Here is a 22,307-nt window from a genome sequence, read left to right on the forward strand (position 1 = left end):
ACCATCCTGTGGTTTTGTTTGTTTTGTTCTTATTCTAGTAACATTTATAGAACCTAAAATTTCACCTTTAACCATATTCAAATATATAAATCAGTGATATTAATTACATTCACAATGGTGTGCTATCATTACCACCATCCATCACCAAAACTTTTTTTAGACACTGAGGATTGAACCCAGGACCTTATCCATGGAAAGCAGGTGCTCAACCACTGAGCTGTACTCATTCCCCAACCAAAACTTTCTATCACCCCAAACAGAAACTCTGTACTAATTAAGCACCGACTCCCCATTTTATACCACCCAGATCACAGTTGCCTGTATTCTCGTTTCTGACTCTATGAATTTCTTTATTCTAATTATTTCATATGAGTGAGATCATACAATATTTGTCCTGTTGTGTCTGGCTCCTTTTATTCAACATATGTTCAAGATCCATCCATGTTGTTGCATGTATCAGAACTTGACTCTTTTTTATGGCTGAATGAATTCCATTGTATGTATAGCACATTTGGTTTATCCATTCATCTATTAACGGACACTTGGGTTGCTTCCATCTTCTGGCAATTGTAAATAATGCTCCTATGAATATCAGCATGTTAGGGGCCCAGCTTTCAATTCTTTTGAGTAAATACCAAGAAGGGGGATTTCTAGGTCATATGGTAATTCTATACCTAACTAGTTTTTTTTTAATTTCATTTTTTATTAGAGAAGTTGTGGGTTTATAGAACAAGCTTGCATAAAATACAGGATTCCCTATACCACTCTATTATTAACACCTTGTGTTGGTGTGGTACATTTGTTACAATTGATGAAAGCACATATTTATAATTGTGCTATTTATTATTAACTGTAGTCCATGGTTTAACTTAGGGTTCACTGTGTAGAGCAGTTGATAGATTTTTTAAAAATTTTTATTCTGTTACCATATATACAACCTAACATTTCCTCTTTTAATGACATTCAGATAAATATTCTAGTGTGTTAATTCCATTCACACTTTTGTCCTACCATCACCATCATCCTTTACCAAAACATTTCTGTCATTCCAGATTGAAACTCTGCATTTTAAACCTTAACTTGTCATTCCCCATTCTCACCCATCTGCTGGTAATGTTTATTCTAGATTCTGACTCTATGTGTTTGCTTTTTCTCATTATTTCCTAACAATGAAATCATACAATATTTGTCCAATTGTGCCTGACTTATTTCACTCAACATGATGTCTTCAGTGTTCATCCTTGTTGTCTCATGTATCAGAATTTCATTCTTTTTATGACTGAATAATATTCCATCGTATGCATGTACCACTTTTTGTTTATCTGTTCATCTGCTGATGAACACTTGGGTTGCTTCCATCTTTTGGCAATTATGAATAATGCCTCCATGAACATCAGTGTGCAAATATCTGTTCAAGTTCCTGCTTTTAATTCTGTTGGGTATATACCTAGTAGGGGAATTGCAGGGTCATATGGTAATTCTATACTTAACTTTTTGAGGAACTACAAACTGTCTTTCACAGTGACTGCACCATTTTACATTGTTACCAGCAATGAATGAGTGTTGCTCTTGCTCCACATTCTCTTCAAAACTTGTAATTTTCTGGGTTTTTTTAGTTTATCATTCATACATGAACATACATAACAAGAAGAGTAAAATAAAATGTGTGAATTTGCAAAACAAACATACATATCCTCCTACAAGTCTCCCGTATATCTCCCCACCAATAACATTGTACATTGTTGTGAGACATTTGTTACAAACTATGAAAGAACATCATCAAAATATTTCTACTAAATATAGCCCATATCTTACATTTGGTATATTTTCTCCCAACCCACCCAATTATTAGCACCCTATATTAGTATTGTATATTTATCATTCATAAGAGAACATTCTCATATTTGGTTGCTTTGATTTGCATTTCTCTAATAGCTAAAGGTATTGATGTGCTTTTTGGCCATTTGTATGTCTTCTTTCGAGAAATGTCTATTCAAATCTTTTGCCCACTTTTTAATTGAGTTGTGTAGCAATTTGATATGGTTATGAATTCCAAAAATAGATATTGGATTATATTTGTAATCTGATCTGTACCTGGACATGATTGATTTACGATTAGGGCCCCACCAAGGGGTGGGGACTCACAGATAAAAGGCATGACAAAGAACAGAGTTGAGGGTTTTTGATGTTGGAGTTTGATGCTGAAGTCTTAAGCTGGAATCCCAGGAAGAGAGGACTCCTGAACCCAGAGAGAAGCAAAACCCTAGAAGGGAGGAACCCAGGAAGCCTGAACCCTCGCAGACGTCGGCAGCCATCTTGCTCCAACATGTGAAAATAGACTTTGGTGAGGGAAGTAACTTATGCCTTATGGCCTGGTATCTGTAAGTTCCTACCCCAAATAAATACCCTATATGAAAACTAACCAATTTCTGGTACTTTGCATCAGCACCACTTTGGCTGACTAATACAGGTTGTTTGGTTTTTTTGTTGTTAACTTGAAGGATTTATTTATATATGCTGGATATTAAACCTTTATCAGATATGTGGTTTCCAAATATTTTCTCCCCTGCCAAGTCCTTTGAGGCACAAAAGTTTTTTATTTTTATGAAGACCCACTTATTTAATTTTTCTTTTGTTATTTGTGCTTTGGGTGTAAATTCTAAGAAACCATTGCCTAATAGACAGTCCTGAAGATGTTTCCCTATGTTTTCTTCTAGAAATTTGATAGTTTTGGCTTTTATATTTGGATCTTTGATTAATGTTTGAGTGGATTTTTGAAATAGGTGTGAGAAAGGAATCTCCCTTCTTTCTTTTGCAAATGGAGATCCCATTTTCCCAGCATCATTTGTTGAAGAAACTATTCTATCCCAATTGAGTGGTCCTTGCAGTCTTGTCAAGAAACTGTTGTCCATAAATGGAGGGTTAATTTCTGAGCTCTCAATTAAAAATTTCAGAAGTAGAACTGACATTTTTACACTATTTAGTCTTCCATCCAGGAACATGAAATGTCCTTCCATTTTTTTAGGTCTTCTTTGATGTCTTTTAGTGAGGTTTTATAGTTTTCGGTGTGTAAGTCCTTTACATTTTTTTAGTTACTATTTTAAATGGAATTTTTTCTTGATTTCTTCTTCACATTGACCAGTGCTTGTATATAAACACTATTGGTTTTTATTTTGGGGCATGTGTTGATCTTGCATCTGATACTTCGATGAATTCATTTATTAGCTCAATGAGCTTCATTGTGGAATTTTCAGGATATTATATATATATGGGATTATGTCATCTGCAAATAGGAAGAGTTTTGCTTCTTCCTTTCCAATCTGAATGCCTTTTATTTTCTTGCTTGCCTAATTGCTCTGGCAAGAACTTCCAGTACAATGTTCAATATCAGTGAAGACAGTGGACATCCTTGTCTTGTTTCTGATCTTAGAGGGAAAGCTTTCAGTCTGTCACCATTGAGTAGGATGTTAGCTGAGGGTTTTTCATATATGTCCTTCTTCTTCTAGTTCTTCCACTTTTGAGGTTAAGTGTCTGATATGAAATCCTCTTTTATAATGTAAACATTTAAAACTATAAATGTTTGCTGTGTACCCCAAGTTTTGTTATATTGTATTTTCTTTTTCATTCACCTCAGTATATTTCTTTATTTCCCTTGTGATTTCTTCCTTAATCAATTGTTTTTTTTAAGAGTATAATATTTAACTTTCACATATTTGTGAATTTTCCATTTCTCTCTCTGTAACTGTTTTCTAGCTTCATTCCATTGTGATCAGAAAAGGTGCATTGTATGATATCAATATTTTTTAATTTATTGAGACCTGTATTGTGCTAAAATATAGTCTCCTTGGAGAATGAGTCCTATGCATGCACTACAGAAAAATGTATATTTTGTTGTTGAGTAAAGTGTTCTATATATGTCTGTTAGGTCTACTGGGTTTAGAGTATCACTCAAGTCTTGTATTTCCTTATTGATTTCTGACTAGATGTTCTATCCATTATTGAAAGTGGTTATTAAAGTCCCCTAATATTATTGTAGAACCATAAATTTTTCCCTTTAAATCCACCAATATTTGCTTCATGTATTTTGGGACCCTGCTGTTAGGTGCATATATATATTAATATATAACTTTTACATCTTCTTGTTGAATTTTCCCTTTATCTGTATGTAATGACCAACTTTGCCCCTCATAACTACTTTTTATTCTTTTTTAGAAAAATTGTGGGTTTATAGAACAACTGTGCTAATAACTATTTTTGACATAAAGTCTATTTTATCTGATATTATTATGGATATCCTGGCTTTCTTTTGCTTACCTCTGGCATGGCATGTTTTTTTCCTTCCTTTCACTTTCAACCTACTTGTATCTTTGAATTCGAGGTGAGTCTCTTGCAGATTTCATATATGGTCATGATTTTTTTTCATTCTGCCAATCTCTGCCCTTTGACTGAAGAGTTTAATCCATTTACATTTAGAGTCACTACTGACAATGCAGGACATTCTTCTTTGATTTTGCTATTTACGTTTTGTAAGTTTTATGTTTTTTTGTTCCTTGAGTCTTACCTTAATGACTACGCTTATATCTATGTGAAATTTCCTATTTTAACATATTTAGTACCTTCTCTTTTCTATCTGGATATATTTATCATCTGTTTTCCTTGAAAATATCCTGGTGTTAAAATTTAACATCCTACATATATAACAATCATATTTGGTTTGATACCAACTTGACTTCAATAACATATACATACACTTTTCCTATACTACTCCATCCCCTACTTTTTTTGTACATTTTATCCAGTACATCTTTGTAAATTTTATGTCCAAAACCATAGATCTATTATTACTTTTTATGCTCTTGCATTTTAGTACCTGTTTGAAGTAAGAAGTGGAGTTACATACCAAACAATAAAATACACTAGTACTTGCACTTATTATTACCCAATGATTACCTTTACCAGAGGACTTTATTTCTTTACACAGTTTTGAACAACTGTTTAGTGTCCTTTCATTTCAGTATGAAGAATTCCCATTAGCATGGTATTGATGATTCTCCTCAGCTTAGAAAGTCTCACCAAATAGAAAATTTTGGTTAACACATTTTTTTCTTTCAGCACTTCAAGTATCTCAGTCCAGTGCCTTCTTGTATCTATGGTTTCTGATGAGAAATCAACACTCAATATAATTGGGGCACCCTTGTACATAACACATTACTTTTCTTTTGCAGCTTTCATTACTCTCTCCTTGTCCTTTGCATTTGTAGTGTGATCAATATATGACAGGATATATTTTCCTTCATGTTTATCCTGTTTGGTGTTCTCTGCCCTTGGATGTGCATATTCACATCTCTTGCAAAGTTTGGGAAATTCTCCATCACTATGTTCTTCGAATATTCCTTCTGCCCCTTTCTTCTCCTTCTGGGATTCCCGTAATGCATATATTAATGTGATTGATGGTGTCCCAGGGATGTCTTTTTAGGCTATTTTCACTTTTTATAATTTTTTTCTTTCTGTTCTTTAGCCTGACTCATTTCAATATTTCAGTTGTCTTGTCTCTGAATCTACCCCACAGTGGCCTGCTGTAAGAGTGGAGAAGGGCACCATTAACTGCCATGTGAAGAGAGCAATTTACTTGTCTTTACTATAATTTACCAGCCTCTTTCTCCCACTCTTCAGTGTTCTACTGTACAGTGTTCTACTGGACTCTGGATTTTCAAAATACATGTTTCAGACAGTTCCTGCCTGTTTAATAGTTCTAGTGGAAGGACTGGATCCTGGAGCTTCCTACTATGCCACCTTCCCACAATCCTTCTATACTTAACTATGGAAGGTGTCTTCCACAGCAGCTGCACCATTTTTAAATTCCCACCAACAATGAATACTTTTGGCATAAAGTGTAAGAAATCATTGCCTCACACAGGGTCCTGAAGATGCTTCCCTAAGTTTTCTTCCAAGCATTTTATAATTTTGGTTCTTAAATTTAGGTTTTAGATCGTTTTTAGTTAATTTTTTTATGTAGTATGAGGTAGGAGTCCACCTTCATTCTTATCCATATGGATATCCGGTTTTCCTATCGTCATTTATGGAAGAGATTATTGTTACCCAATTGAGTGGACTTCGCACCCTTGTGAAAAATCAACTGGTCATAGATGTGAGGGATTATTTCTGAACTATCATTTCTATTCCACTAGTCTCTATGTCTGTCTTTGTACCAGTACCACACTGTGTTAATAACTATAGCCTTGTAATAAATTTTAAATTAGGAAGTGTGAGTCCTCCACATTCTTTCTTCTTATTCAAGATGGTTTTGGCTAATAGGGGCCTCTTACCTTCTCAAATAAATTGGATGAATGGCTTTTCCATTTCTGTGGAGTAGACTGTTGGAAGTTTTATTGGGATTGCATTGAATTTATAAAAATCTTTGAGTAGAATTAACAGCTTAATATTTAGTTTTCCAATCCATGAAAACAGAATGGCCTTCCATTTGTTTTGATTGCATTTGATTTCTTGAAGCAATGCTTTCTTGCTTCCATTGTTAAGACATTTTAACCTTGATTAGATATATTCCTAATGTTTTTTGTCCACTTATTTGCTATTGTAAATCAAATTTTTTCTTGATTTCTTCTTCTGATATTCATTGCTTGTGTATAGAAACACTACTGATTTGGGAGTGTTGATTCACCACTTTGCTGAATTCATTTATTAGCTCTAGGAACTTTGCTTTGGATTTTTCAGGATTTTCCATAAAAAGGATCATGTCATCTGCAAATAGAGAACGTTTTACTTCTTCCTTTCCCATATAGCTGCTTTTATTCCTTTTTCTTGCTTAACTGCTCTGGTTAGAACTTCTAGTACATTGTTGAATAACAGCGGTGACAGTGAGCATTCTTGCTTTGTTTCTGATCTTAGAGGGAGAACTTTAAGTCTTTTACCATTGAGATGATGTTAGCTGTGTGTTTTTCATATATGCCCTTTATCATGTTGAGGAAGTTTTCTTTTGTTCCTGGTGTCTTGCATATTTTTACAAAAATTAGATGTGGCATTTTGTCAAGTGCCTTTTCTGCATCATTTGAGATGATCGTGTGTTTTTTCCTTTGTTCTGTTAATGTAGTATACTAAATTATTTTCTTATCTTGAACCATCCTTGTAAACTTGGGATAAATCTCATTTGATTGTGGTATATATTTCTTTTAATGTACTATTGGATCAGTTTGCTAATATTTTTTCAGGATGTTTGCATGTATATTTATAAGGGATATTGATCTGTAATTTTTTGCTTATGGTATCTTTATCTACCTTTAATAGCTTTAGTGTTATCTTGGACTCATAGAAAGAATTAGGAAGTGTTCCCTGCTCTTCAATTTTTGAAAGAGTTTGAGCAGGAAAATTCTGCTTGAAATGTTTGTTGAAATTCATCAGTAAACTCACCTGGTCCTGGGGCTTTTCTTTATTGGAAGGTTTTTGATGAATGATTCAATCTCTTCAATTATTATTAATCTGTCAAGATCTATTTCTTCTGGAGTTAGTGTGTTTCTAAGAATTTGTCCATTTCATGTAGGTTATCTGGTTTGTTGGCATACAGTTATATATATCTTCTTAAAATCCCTTTTATATCTGTTGGGTTGGTAGTAAGTCACACCTTCCATTTCTTTTATTTTTTTCAAGATTGCATTTATATTACTTCACCTGTTTTACTTTGCTAAGTTTCCAGAAGCAATATACTAGAAATGGGTTGCGTTTTGCAATGGGATTATTAGATTGCATGCTTACAATTTTGAGGTCACAAAAGTGTTCAAATCAAGGCATCATCAGGTAATGTTTTCTCCCCAAAGACCAACAATGGAGACATCTGCTTTCTCTCCTTTCTTTTCCAAGTTTCTTGCTTCAGCTTCTGACTTCCCCTTCCCCAGTTTCCATTTATTCCAGCTCCACAATCTCATGGCTTTCTCTCTGCTCTTGTGGCTTTTTCTTTGTGCTCCTGTGGGTTTCTCTCTGTCTTTCTTCATGTTTATCCCATTCATTGAGGACTCCTGTAAGAAGATTAAGACCCACCCTGGGCCACACCCTACTGAATTTAATCTAACCAAGGTCCCACCCTACAGTAGGTTTACACCCAGAGGAATGGATTAGCTCTAAGGATATGATTTTTCTGGAGTCCATTAAAACCTAAATCTATCACATCACCTATAGTTGATTTTTGTGTATGGTATGAGCTATGGGTCTAATGTCATGCCTTCCTTATTTGTATACCTAATTGTTCCAACATAATTATAACTTACTGAAAAGTCTGTCAGTTCACTCTCCCCTTGAATTTCTTATTTTAGTTACTTGTGTCCTTTTTTTCCTCTGTCAGTGCAGCTAACAGTTTTCATTTTATTGACCTTTTCAAAGAAGCAACTTTTGGTTTTGTTCATTCTCTCTATTATCTTTATTTTCTATTTCATTTATCTCTGCTGTAATCTGTTTTTTCCTTCCTTCTGCTTTCTTTGGGTTTAGTTTGCTCTTCTTTTTCTAGGTCCTCCAGTTGTTAGGTTAGGTCTCTGACTTAGATCTTTCTTCTTTTTTAATGTAAGCATTTTGAGCTATAAATTTCCCTCTCAGCACTGCCTTTGCTGCATCCAATAGGTTTTGCTATGTTGTGTTTTCATTTTCATTTGCTTCAAGATATTTCCTAATTCCCTTTGTGATTTCTCCTTCTCCTTCTAGCTTCATTCTCTTGTATTTGGAGAAGATACATTGTATGATTACAATATTTTTAAATTTCCTATGATTTATTTAGTGACCTAACATATGGTCTACCCCAGAGAATGATTCATGAGAAGAATGTGTATTCTGTTGCTGTTGGGGAAGTGTTCTTTATATGTCAAATTAGGTTTAGCCGATTCGAGTCTTCTATTTCCTTCTTGGTCTTCTGTATAGATATTTTATCCATTATTCAAAGTCATATATTAAAGCCTCCCACTATTATGGTAGAACTGTCTATTTCTCTATTCAAATCTGTCAAAATTTCCTTCATATATTTTGGGGCGCTGCCAGGAGACGCATCTATATTTTTAATTATTATGTCTATTTATTAGATTGACCCCCCTTTCTCAGAATATAGCACCCTTCCCTGTCCCTTATAACAGCTTTTTACTTAAAGTCTATTTTGTCTGATAGTAGTATCACTACCCCCGCTGTCTTTTGGTTGCTATTTGCATGGCATTTTTTTCCCCATTCTTTCACTTTCAACTTATTTGTGTCTTTGACTTTAAGTTGAGTCTTTTGTAGACAGCATTTAGGTGAGTCATGCTTTTTTTTTTTTTTAATCCATTCTGCCAATATCTGGCTTTTGACCAGAGAATTTAATCTGTTTACATTTACAATAACAACTGATAATGCAGGACTTTACAAACTTTTTAATAATTTGTGTCATAATGTAGGTGAGGGTCATTTGGTGGATTTGTCTCTTAAATCTCTTAAAATATAAATGTTTCTCCTTTCTTTCTTTTTCTTCTCTCCTGCTGCTGCATCCTTGAAATTTTTTTTATTGTTCTAGAGACCAGTTCATCTTTTGATAATTTCCTGCAATCTGGATTCTGTGGTCCCATCTCATAGTGTCATTTAAAATCTTACTCTGGCCCTTAGATTTCTGTAAATTAATAGTTAGGCCCACCAGCTCTTGAACTTGTATCTACTCAACTTGTATCTTTCTCACTATTTGCTGTGTTGTTCACTAAGTAAATTATATCCATTAATCACATTTCTCAGTTAGCCATGAGGCACTAAGGTCAGAGACCATGCCAGATCTTCCCTTTTTTCTTCCGAGCCTCCGTACTGCTCAGCCTATAGCAAGTAGGTATCTGGGGAAAACTTAACAGATTTTAGTGAGAATAGGTTAAGTTGGAGCTGTTACCCTCACGAAGTACATTTTTCCAGACTTTAAAACATTATGTCTTTATATACTAATGTGTGAAAGCTGGCAAGTTGTATTTGATCTTGTGAAAAAAATGTGATTCAGTGGAACACAACATTAAAGTAAATTCCCCCGGTATTAAACAGTGCCTCTATAAGAAAGAGATGAGAAAGAGAAAGGAGAAGTAATTTCTATTCCACCCCTCCCAAACCCCACCAATTGTCTCATTTCCTATGAAGAGCTTTATAAATTTCTAAGTAGTAGACTATAGTCATATATAGTTCTCGTTAAGTATAACTCTTTTCTTGGACAAGAGTTAGTGTTAGTGTTCTTAATGTTCACTTCAATAATGTATCTCCAGAAATTACACGTGGAACATTGTTGTCCAAAGGTCAAGAAAACATTTTCATCTGTATGGAAATCGCTTCTGGATTCCCAGTAAGTAGCTATGGCTTTTGTTTGAACCCTACAACAAATTGAATGCAGAATAGCGTTTTCTTCCAGAAGGAAATTCCTCCCATTCTTCTATTCTACCTCTGCATGAAGCTTACCACTTTCTGAGCTGCAGTTTAGTGATTTTCAGCCCCCTTTCACCGTGCCCTTTAGTAGTCATGGCTAGATGACTTGTAAGAAGATGTATGAAGATGAACCTCACAAATTTTACTCATATTTCCTCAGGCTGTTTTTTGTCCTGTATTTCCAAAGAGTTTCTTACACATTTGTTTCCTATTTTGATTGGATTAAACTTTCTGGTGGAAAGATAGAGACTTCTGGATCCTCACAAGCCCATATTTTATTCCACAATCAGAATATAAAGAAATTAAAGGAATTTGTCTGAAGATGCTACTATAATATATTTTAAAAGAACAAGAAGAGAGAAAAATATGTTCATACGTTTTATTTATGTTTCACCAAAAACTCAGATTTTGAGCCAAACAAAAGATTGCTTTTTTTTGTTCCTTCATGGCTTACATAAAATATGTAGTTAACTTTAGATTTTTCATGATTTTAAGTAGATCAAAACAGACAATAAATAGAATTGAAAAGTATTGCGAAACTATTTTAATTCTTTCCAAAAGCTCTTGTTTTCCTATTTTCTACATCAGCAAAACAAAGCATTTCAAATAAAAAAATTCAATGACCAGCAATTAATTTGGGTTAAGTGATTCACCCAGCTTAATTCTGTGAACAAACAGCTCCCTGAGTCATATGCAGAATACAAAGGTCAGCAAAGATGCTCCACTCTCAACAACCTCCCATCCAGTCGGAGAGCAGGCAGCAGCCGCCTTTGGCCGACTAGGAGGGTACAGGACATAAAGAGGGCCCCGGCAAGGGTTCTACCCCAGCCACCTGCTGTTTGCTCTCCTCCGCTGGAGGCTTGCCCCCGAATGGCCCCTGCTCCCCAGCCCTCCACCCCCATCCTTTAGCTCTCTTTATTTCCTTCCCTTGGCCTTTTCTCTTTCGCCTTCCTCTGCCTCCAGTCCCCTTCACTTTCTCTTGGTTGGCTCCTCCTGAGCTACACCCACACCCTGGCCTGTGGTTCAGCCCTGGCGGGGTCCTTGGCCCCACAGGCTCCTCTCCTGGTGAAGAGGCTGAGTGGTGACTCAAGCCATTTTGATTCAGTGGCTTTTATCCCACTCTTTTATTTTTTATATTCTGCTCTGACAAAAGGCAAGATTTTCTTGAGCTTTCACGATGTGATGCGCCTCCATTGTGGAAGGTTAGAGGAGGAGTCGATGGGGGGGAAAGGAGCAGTGCGGCAAGAGTAGGATGAATAAGTTTGAGTAATGAACATTTTCCCCACATTTTAAAAATGCTTCAGATTCCCTTCTTTCACTTTCATTCCTGTGGAAACTTAAAAGCTGTCCAGTATTCTCGTCAATGAGCCAGTCTTTGCAGCCATTCAATGGAAAGAATTTTGAACTCAGTATTTTGTAAATTGTGAAGATCCCTCTCTTTAAGATGGCAGAATGGAAGTTTAGCCAAAAGCTGATGAAATTTCCAGTATATGCACACAAAAAGACATCTTAAAAATCATTTATGGTATGGCCTATGTGTGACTAAAATTATCATGAATGCTTCCCATAGAAAAACCCAAGAGCTGATGGTGGTCTCTGGGTTCCTTTGATTCTGTGATTGTGGCATTCTGAGGAACTGTCCCCATTCAAGTCGTAGATACTGCGTTCACTCTGTTCTAGGCACTGCGTCCTAAACTTGTGCCACCAGGGTTCTGGCATCCCACCCTACAGGATGGCCCCCACTGAGGCACCCCTTTGTGCTCGTGTAGGGCAGTAAGGGATCCTTCCTCTCTGCTCTGCTCCTTGAGTCGCAGTGCAGTGGTGGCCTCTGGAACTGCTTTGCCTGTAATCTCTGCAGCCAGGTGGACTGAGTGGTCTGCTCTCACTGCCAGGTCACTGAATGAGTGGAGGCTGAGCCTCAGTCCTCAGGGGCAGGGATGATTAGAGGCTGGCTTTGGCACCTAAGGCCAAGGACATAGGATTTAAGGTCATCCCATCCTTCTGCTCCATTTTGGTTGTTTTTGTTTGTTTGTTTTGGTTTTGTTTTTAGGAGGTACAGGAGATTGAACCCAGGGCCTCACACATGGAAAGTAAACATTCAACCACTGAGCTACATCTGCTCCCCAGTGACAGTTGGTTTTTATCATTTGTTTTGTTTGTTTTATTTTTCGGAGGTACTGGGGATTCCCAGGACCTTGTACATTGGAAGCAGGTGCTCAACCACTTGAGCTACATCCGCTCCCCCATTTTGGTTTTAAGGGATGAAATGGATGCAGGATTCGCCTTGAGAAAATTAAGTGGGCAGGTAAACATGTGATAATTTCGGTGGCTCAAAGGAAAAACAAAAACAAAGAGCTTCCCCAATCAAGCTAATTTGTCCTTGGGACCCCATAGTTAATTTGCACAACCTAACGGTTTTATCTGTCAAGTTGCAAACACCCCAGGAGGACCCATTATATAATCCAGGATTTCTCGACCCCAGCAGCATTAACATTTGGGTTGGGTAACTCTTTGCAGTGGGGGTTGTCTTATGCATTGTGGCCTGTTTAACATCACCTCTGGCCTCCACCTTCTAGCTTCCAGTAGCACCCCCATTGTGATGATAACCAAAAATGTCTCCAGACATTGGCCAATGTTGCCTGAGAGGCAAAAATTAGCTGCAGTTGAGAACCACTGCTATAATCTGATGAGAATGAGATTTAGAACAAAACACACTTGGGTTTGAATTCCTCTCCTTATTAGCTTTGCAACCATGAAAAGACACTGAGAACTCAATAATAGTTTTTCTCATGGGAATAAACGGGTATATAATTATACCTACCCCTTCCTGCTCAGGGTTCTGGTACAGTCCTCTAAGATGAAGATTTATGTGCCAGTGATTATTGAGGCGGGCTTTCCAGAGAAACCCCCATAACAGAGGGAGGGAGGGAAGCATGACCAGACAGTGGGAGAGGAGGACATTCAGCGAGGCCTCAGCCCATTCTGCCAGGAGCTTGGGAACTGGAATGACCCTCAGACATGTCAGAACTGGGGCAAGGAAACTGGCTTTTGGACTGCCGTATCCACCAGTCAATGGATGTGGATGTCCCCACGGGAGGGGACGTGTCCTTGGGCAAGGCAGCTCGCTCCCGCTGCAGGTGCTCCCTGGAGAGAGTCTCTGCCGTGCACCGTCAGCATCCAGCCAGGTGCCTTGACCCCACAGCCGGGCTCTGGGGGGCACATCCCAGCATCTGCACCACCTGAGGGTTTCTGCGACGTGGAGGAGAATTGTGCCAAGCCTGCAGGAGCTCTCGGTCAGCACCCATCCTGGTGCCTGAGCGTGTGGGACCCCTTCCTCAGAAAGGCATGAGGGTGAGAGGAAGGGAAGGGGCCTGAGCTACCACGTGTGTGGGGAATCAGAAGAGACTGTCAAGGTGTCACTATGAAGGAGGATGGAGGCTAAAGAAGAAAACAATTGTTTAAAATGTTGTTTCCCATGGAAAATTGGTCTATTCACAAAATAATAAGAGCAACAACCCGATTAAGGTATTAATACCTTCTTATATTTTGAGACAGATGCATTGGAGTTCACTTGAAAGACAAAGTCTTCAAAATACAGTTTCTGTGCTGTTTTCTGCATGAAGCCATCCCCAATCTACCTAATAGATAACCATCTCTAAAACCTCTGTGCTTCCATCAAGCTTTGCAAAACCTCAGCTTTGTCATATTTGACCTTGTGGTACACACAACTATTTACACAATTGTTGCCCTCACTGGCCTTTGATCTCCTGGAGGGCAGGGGCCTTATCCACTGATTTTTGCATGCTTCTTAATACCTACGGTAGTTACTTTGAATTCTCATTCAATGACTATGAGTTGATTCAAAACTGAACTGGTTTGCAAGCAGTTAGTCTTCCCCTCTATAGAAATTATTGACCCTTTGATGAGTTGCATTTACTTCCTCCTCTCAGAAGAATACTTTTGAACAAACACAGTTGAAATCTAATTTGCTAGATTTCAAATATAAAGATATCCAAAGAATGAGTCTCAAAATAGAGAGTGAGAGAGGAAGGGAGGGAGGGAGAAGAGGGGAGGGATAGGAAGGGAAGGAACTTTTAGTTGATAAAAACTGGATTGTGGGTGGCGGGCTTAGCCCAGTGGTTAGGGCGTCCGTCTACCACATGGGAGGTCCGCGGTTCAAACCCTGGGCCTCCTTGACCCATGTGGAGCTGGCCCATGCGCAGTGCTGAGGCGCGCAAGGAGTGCCCTGCCACGCAGGGGTGTCCCCCGCGTAGGGGAGCCCCACGCGCAAGGAGTGCGCCCCATAAGGAGAGCCGCCCAGCGTGAAAGAAAGTGCAGCCTGCCCAGGAATGGCGCCACACACACGGAGAGCTGACACAACAAGATGACGCCACAAAAAGAAACAAGATTCCCATGCTGCTGACAACAACAGAAGCGGACAAAGAAGAAGACGCAGCAAATAGACACAGACAACAGACAACCGGAGGGGGGGAAGGGGAGAGAAATAAATAAATAAATAAATAAATCTTTGAAAAATAAATAAATAAAAATAAAAACTGGATTGAGGGAGCAGGTGTGGCTCAGCACGCTTCACCTATACAAGGTCCTGAGTTCAATCCCTGGTACCTCCTTAAAAAAACTGGGTTGAAAACCAGTATACCTGTACTTGGTGCTCAAAGACATCTCTCCCTGCATGTCCCTTAGGAGCCAACATATCAATGCAAATTACAGCAAACATTTTAAAACTGCAGTTTAGAAGATGAACAAGGAATGATTCTAAAGCTGGCATATATATTTGGCCTTTTATATGTATATTGTTTTTCAGTCCCCTTAAGTACAAAGGCCTTCTGATAGTTTAATGGGCCCTACTTCCGCTCTTCTCCCCAGATGGCTCCCTCCTGCCTCTGGCGTTCTGCTTCTGGTCCACCAGCCATCCTTTAGCTCCGTGGCCTCCTCTAGGTTTACAACTGAACAGTCCAGTGCCCTCGGCCTGTAATACTTTCCTGCCCTCTCCATCCTCATTCACTGTCCCCTTCATGGCCTTCCTTCCAGAGTCTACAAACCTCAGCTGAGAAGAACGTGTTTTGAGGCATCTTGCCTTCTCAGATCCTATTAGATTTGCATAGAGAATCTTACCGCATGTTTCCCAAATTCCGTGCATTTACGACCCATTCAATGGTCACTTAAACAACTTTCCTGTCCATAATAACGGCTCTTAAACTCATCAAACGGAGTTCACCCACTTATAACAAATATTTCACATCTCCTTTACTATTACAAAAGGAAATTCATGTGCAACCTATCAATGCAATTTTGAAATATAGATATAATGCCCCAATTCTTATAGTGAAAGTAACTTTTAACTAAAAACATATATTTCGATATGAAAAGACCTGGGCACAACTACAAATGTACCCAGAATGAAGCCTTCGGATATTTTTTTCTGGATAAAGAGTCCCCTAATTGGACAACTACAACTGAGGCTTCCTGTGATGGGCACTCAAAGACCTCCAGGGACTTGGCAAAGTCAAGGCTCAGATAATTACATACAGGGAAACAGGCATCACAATCAAGTGGGACATAAGACAGCTCTTCACTGGGTGGGGTTGCTGCATGGTTTCAAGAAATCTAATATTTCTGGACCCCACTGAATGCTTGAACTTCCCTCCCCTGTCAAGTATTATACCAATACTACCTCAGATAGGTTTCTGAAACGACCTCTAGAGGCTGTGCTCATCGCCGTTGAGTATAAAATTCTGGAAATGCTGAGAGCACATCCGTCGTCCCGCTCTAATACTATTCCCAATGGCTAGCATAATTGTATAGCTTAAAAAAAAAAAAAAAAAGAAAGCAAAAGAAAACTTGCTGAAAGATTGAAGAAGGCATTTCCCTATGGGACAACACAGTTTATGGTGGTATTTTCCTTCCTGGGTTTCAACACCTGTAAGAGAATATTATGAAATCTTGGCCCTTTCACCTGTGCGGTTCCACTGGAAAGGAGAGATATTTTAATATGCAGCGTTGAACTATCCTTAAAGCAAAGAATGGAAACTATAAAAATGTACATGACTGTCACCCTTAAGAAAATGCCTTTTTAGAAGTTATAAATATCACTCATCACTATCTGCAACTAGTTAATTAGGGTAATTAATTATAATTAAATGCAGCAAAGACTGCAGATAGGATTTGCAGAGGCTGGTAGCTATTGTGAAGAGAAATTCATTCATTCATTCATATATTCAGTCACTGGAAACTATAAAGCCACATTGATTTGAAATATATATGTGGCCACTCATACATTCACCTGCAGTTTTTAACACTGCGACATACCAGAGAAAGATTTATTTACTAAGGCACAGTGGCATTTTAGTAGTGCTCTTTGGTTCTTTTGATAGTCTTGAGCCATATGCTTTGCAAGTTGTTGTGTAGTACTTGAATTCATAATTTGAGATTGACTCTGGTTTATACTCTTTCTGTATTGAAATTTCGCTGTCAGAGAAGGGGGTAATTGGCTTCTTAAATAAGAAACTAAGAAAAAATACAAGCTGGTTTCATTTGTTAGTTGATCCACAGTCTGCTGGGGAAAAATCTTGGTTTTTTCTGAAAACATGTTTTTAGCTCACAAAAATTTCATAAGCCTGCCAGCATGAATCTATCCTAAACATGGCATCTGGGCCCTGCTTGATCGACCTCGGCTAACCTCAGGCCCCTTTTCTGTAACTTCTTCCTCAGATGTCCAGCAGAGCTGAAGTTCCGGTGCCTTTTCTAAGACGGCGAGTTGTGTAACTTGCCTTTGTTTGCTCCGTTTATTCTGTCCATTGCGCCCTCCCTTTCTTTACATTTTTTCTGGTCAAGTTAATTTGTTCTCTAGATTCCAGACCTAACCTCCAGAGAGCCTTCCTACATCACCTCCCTCTCTGTAGAAGCTTCTGGTGATCCCTTCTCTATGATATTCTGCTCTTGCTTCTTTTGCCGTTATTAAGCTGTATTATAATTCACTTCATTTCATTCTATCTCCTGAAATGAAAGGTCCTTGAGGACCTTTATTTACTTTTTGCTAAATAAAGCAAATATAGCTCATATAAAAAAAAAAATTAAATGTAAGTATAAAGGAAAAACAATTGGGAAGAAAACATAATCCCCACCTCCCAGGGATAATCCCTGTTACATATCCTTCTGGATATTTTTCTATGCATGATGCAGGCACATACTTTTTTAAAATATTTTAAAAACATTGGCTATATGCTGTACTTTAGAAGTTGCTTTTTTCCCTCTAATGAACATCTTTCTTTGACAAAGTATGGATTATTCTGCAATATTATTTTTGATGGCTGAAGAGTATCCACCGTGTGCTTGTGAAAATATTTTAAGTAATCCCCTAAAGTAAGATATTTATATTATTTCCTCATTTTATCTTAATAATTCACCATTCCCTGGAATGGAATATTATTTATTTACTTAGGATTCATTTGTAGAAGTTTAGTTGCTGCGTCAAAGGGCATGAACATTTTTAAGTCTTTGGATAGTATTGTCAAAAAGATTGTACTAAATTGGTGGCGGACTTGGCCCAGTGGTTAGGGCGTCCGTCTACCACATGGGAGGTCCGCGGTTCAAACCCCGGGCCTCCTTGACCTGTGTGGAGCTGGCCCATGCGCAGTGCTGATGCGCGCAGAGTGCCCTGCCACATAGGGGAACCCCATGCGCAAGGAGTGTGCCCCGTAAGGAGAGCCACCCAGCGCCACCCAGCACGAAAGAAAGTGCAGCCTGCCCAGGAATGGCGCCACACACACGGAGAGCTGACAGAACAACAACAACAAAAATTGTACTAAATTTACAATCCCACCAGCAGCATATGAAAATTTCTATTTCACTGTGTCTTTGCCCATCATGGCAATCATCTTTTTTTTTAATTGTTGATAACTGATTTTTGGTAAGAAGACATAGAGATATAAAAATTGCTAAATGTCCCGAGAATCTAATTCTTCAGTCTTCATTAGCCGTTTTTTCCAGCGCTCAAAAATTTCACTGTCAAGAAATACCTTCTGTGAAAACAATATACTACATACACGAGTAAACTTATGCCTATTTTCTTAGTTGCTAATTTCTAACCAAAAGACCTCCATACATGACCTGGCATTTATTTGGCTTTGCCTGCAGCTTCCACTGCTCTGCCATGTAATCTGCATGACTCACGCCTTTTCCAGGTCTTTCATATTCCACAAGTCCTTTCACCGTGGCTGCGGACCTCTTTAACGGGGAGACCTGCATGGAGCACCAGGTCATAAAGAGTTTAGAAATACCAAGCTGCAAAGGATCAGAAACACCCCCTTCTCCAGGCTCACTCTTTTGCACTTGAGACTGGGCTTTTAAGTCCTTCGAGCCTTACAGCTGCTTGGAGTCCAAGCTGGAATTAGAGCCTGAAATTCATAATATTACGCCCTCTCCCAGCAGTGTCTGGATCAGTGTGTGTTGGTAAGGCGTTTCCTTTGTGATTCCAGTGAACCTAATGGGACTCAACGGAGTGCTTAAAAAAAGCCTACAAATCTATTCTGTCTAAATCATTTTCCACAGGGTCCTTGAGGGATTTTATTTCATCAAGGTTCTTTGACCTTGTCACATTGGATGACTTATCAGTAGAATTCCTCCTTGACTAGTCTGGAAGTGCAGAATGTATAAGTACTACAAATAAATAATACTTTTTCCCTTCTCCCTTGGTTTCCTTTCCTGAGCTATACCATGGAAGATTTTTGATATTCCAAAGCCATGCGTTTTCAGGGAGTGAACAAAAGGTGCCTTGCCTTTCCAAACAAAGCCCTTGGCTCTTTTGTGGAAGTGCTTGACTAAATGGCTCCCTCGCAATAGCAAGCCTGGAAAGATAGTAGATTACTTTTTAGAACGATATTTTTAAAATATACATAAAGGTATCTAAATCTCTTACTATGGGAAAAACACCCACTCTGGAGATTTTTTGAAATAAGGCACGCTCTCGGTTCCTTTCCTCATAAGCAGCAAGGTTAGCCAAGTTATTCTGAGACTACTCTTCCCCAGCAGGAAGCACATATTGTTGGGTCCTCTGACTGTGGTTGTACGTGATTGCACAGGTATGCTGCGTAAAGCTGAGGAGTCTCTACTCTCAGCTGTGGCACTGAGGGAGTTGTTGTTTTTATTGATGGTGACAGTGATGGTTTTATTTTTTGCTTTTGTTTTTGTTGTAGGTTTTTTTTTTTTTGGATTTTTAAAAAAATGTGATTTCAACCTATGAGTCAAATTTATCCAGAGCTTGCAGGTGGCTGGACAAAGCTAATGAAGCTCTGTGAATGGAAATCTATCTCCTGAGCCTCTAGGACAGGTCCACACTGTCGGAAGCAGTTAAACAGACTCCATGATATTTTGTCTGCTGTAGAGCAAGGATCTCAAGTTTCAAGCGTGGTTGATAAGTACCAAAATACTGACCGGCTTTATCATCTTTCTGGTTTTAGCCTGCTTAACACAAAACTATTGAGTGCATATTAGGTGTGGGCCTTTGCTGATATTATAATATAAAACATGCATTTCCCATTCAACTTTGTACCAGCCAACATGTGATGTGACCTGTTGCAATATCCTTTTTCTTCTATGAGTGCAGGTATGATATAATTCAACTTCTGGAGTTTAATCTCTGCTCTCTTTTTTTCAGCTTGCAGTTAAGGGGTAAATTTCCAATATAGGTGTTTTCTTTTTCCTCTTTTCCTTCTCTTCCTCCTTTTCCTCCTTCGTTCTCTTCATTCCCCTCTTCTGTTTTTTTTTCCTACTTTCTTCTGCTTTTTTTTCCAGCTTGCAATTAAGGGGTAAATTTCCAATATGGGTGTTTTTCCTCCTTTCCTTCTCTTCCTCCTTTTCCTCCTTCGTTCTCTTCATTCCCCTCTTCTGTTTTTTTCCTACTTCCTTCTTCTCCACATTGAATAACTTTTTTCCTTCAATTTTCTCAAGTTTCAATTTTCTTTTATACCAGAAGGAAACAAATCTAAATCTTAGCGGCATTTTACCCAGCTGCTGAGATTACAAATGGGAATTTTCTTCTTCTATTTTCCTAACAGTTTCCTACATCTTCCATCAAGGTTATCAATCACTTTCATAATGGGACAAAAACAATTTGATTTTAATGTCCTTAAGGATTTGAATGACAGAATACTGAGAATTATCCATCTTTTTGCATCTAACTTTAAATAAATGACCGTAAAGAGCCAATTATTCAAGGAATTGTGGAGAATTTGTTTTCCCCCAAAAAAGAGTCACTGATAAAATTCTCAATGATGCTTATTGGGTATCTCTTCTGTCCTAGGTGCCTCAAGACGAATGGGGAGGGTACCCAACTGGCGGCAAGGATGAGGAAATACCCTGCAGGAGAATGCGAAGTGGGAGCTACATTAAAGCCATGGGAGATGAGGAGAGTGGAGAGTCGGACTCTAGCCCCAAAACATCACCAAAGGTAGCCACCCGGCCAGAGCCCCTGTTAAAGTCCATTGCACAGAGACCACTTGGAGATCACCAAACGTAAGAGCTACTAACTTGTCTTCCCTCCCCTAGAGCACAGCTTCATTTTTTCAGAACTATTCTCTCATCCAAACTATTTAGCTTCAATTATTTATCAACTATAAAATTCATGAGTTGAAAGCGTTAGATGCTATGGCCATCCACTGTCAAGGCCTTTTTAGTAAACACGCTAACCTTTGGTTATTTGTTTGTTATATAATAATTAAGGAAAGATGTTTGGATGATTTCTATATCAACCATAAAGCAACTGTTAGCCAATGTGACTCATCAATATCTTTTCAGATCTTTCAAATTATTTTATCTAGGATCACATGTTTCCATTTGTGTGACAGTGGTGGGTGTATGTGTGTGTAAAATTTATAATGGAGAAATTTTTTGTGTACTGTAAATTTAAAAGTGCAGTTTTGTAGGGAGCGGTTTATTGCGTAGAGTGTGCAGGTTATAGATTAGCCTAAAAATTGTAATACATGCTTTATATGTTTGCCTGAAGATAGGTTATTGGTAAATTTAATTCTTTTCACAATATGAACAGATAAAATTATTTGAGAAATCAGCTATTCATATGAGCTATGCAAATATGACAATTATTTTTAATAGTCATATTACTGTATATATCATCTCCTATCAGCTAAGTTTGAATGTGCTAAGACCTGTCTAGTAGGTTCTAGCTGCTTTCACACTGCAAGTTCCCAGCTGTCCCCTGTGAATGGGAAACAACAGGATGAAATAGCATCTTAAACTTTTCAAGTGTTGCTTACAGTTATTAATTGTAATATGTAAGGTATAACAATGAATTTCCAATGATATGTTATCTTTGTGTCATTCTCCACTCATGCATAGTGCAGTTATAAGCAACATGTATAATTTCTTCTAATAAATCAAATAATTAATTAACGTTAGCTTGCAGGATGAAAAATACCAATTTGGATTGCAACTGAACCTTACATGGAACAAATTTAAGCTATATTTTTATTGCCTACTTCAATTAAATTCAACAGCTATCACATAGCGAATACCAGGCAGGAAACATCGCGACACCAGGGTCATTGTCTGCCCACTCTGTACTTATCTCCTTACACAAAGACGCCAGTGAAAGTTTGTTGAAAGAATGACTGGGAACAAAACAAAAGCTTTGTCCTGAAGAAACTCATGGACTTGTTGCAGGGAAAATGGGGAAGGGATGGATAGACAAACAATTAGGAAACAATTATTGTAAAGTTTTATTAGAGAGCTGTAAGAAGTGCTACAGAAGTACAGAGACTAGTTATATGACCCATATACACCCAGCAGTGAAGCCAATGGATTGGATTAAACAGTGGTTTTCATCAAACTTTCATTGAGGGCAGACACATTTAAAAATTGTA

At 38.1% G+C, this 22,307-nt stretch overlaps 1 protein-coding gene across 6 annotated transcripts in view; it reads left to right on the forward strand.

Moving 5' to 3' along the window:
- DLGAP2 (DLG associated protein 2) overlaps positions 1–22,307 on the forward strand; it is a 1,108,217-nt gene that overhangs the window by 941,443 nt on the left and 144,467 nt on the right. For all 6 annotated transcript variants that reach the window (XM_058287984.2, XM_071211854.1, XM_058287983.2 and 3 more), the window contains one exon: positions 20,732–20,943. In XM_058287984.2, coding sequence (XP_058143967.1) covers positions 20,732–20,943 — 212 coding nt within the window. The remainder of the gene's footprint in view (positions 1–20,731; positions 20,944–22,307) is intronic.

This window comes from Dasypus novemcinctus, chromosome 25 (assembly GCF_030445035.2).
Source record: "Dasypus novemcinctus isolate mDasNov1 chromosome 25, mDasNov1.1.hap2, whole genome shotgun sequence".
Lineage (NCBI taxonomy): Eukaryota > Metazoa > Chordata > Mammalia > Cingulata > Dasypodidae > Dasypus > Dasypus novemcinctus.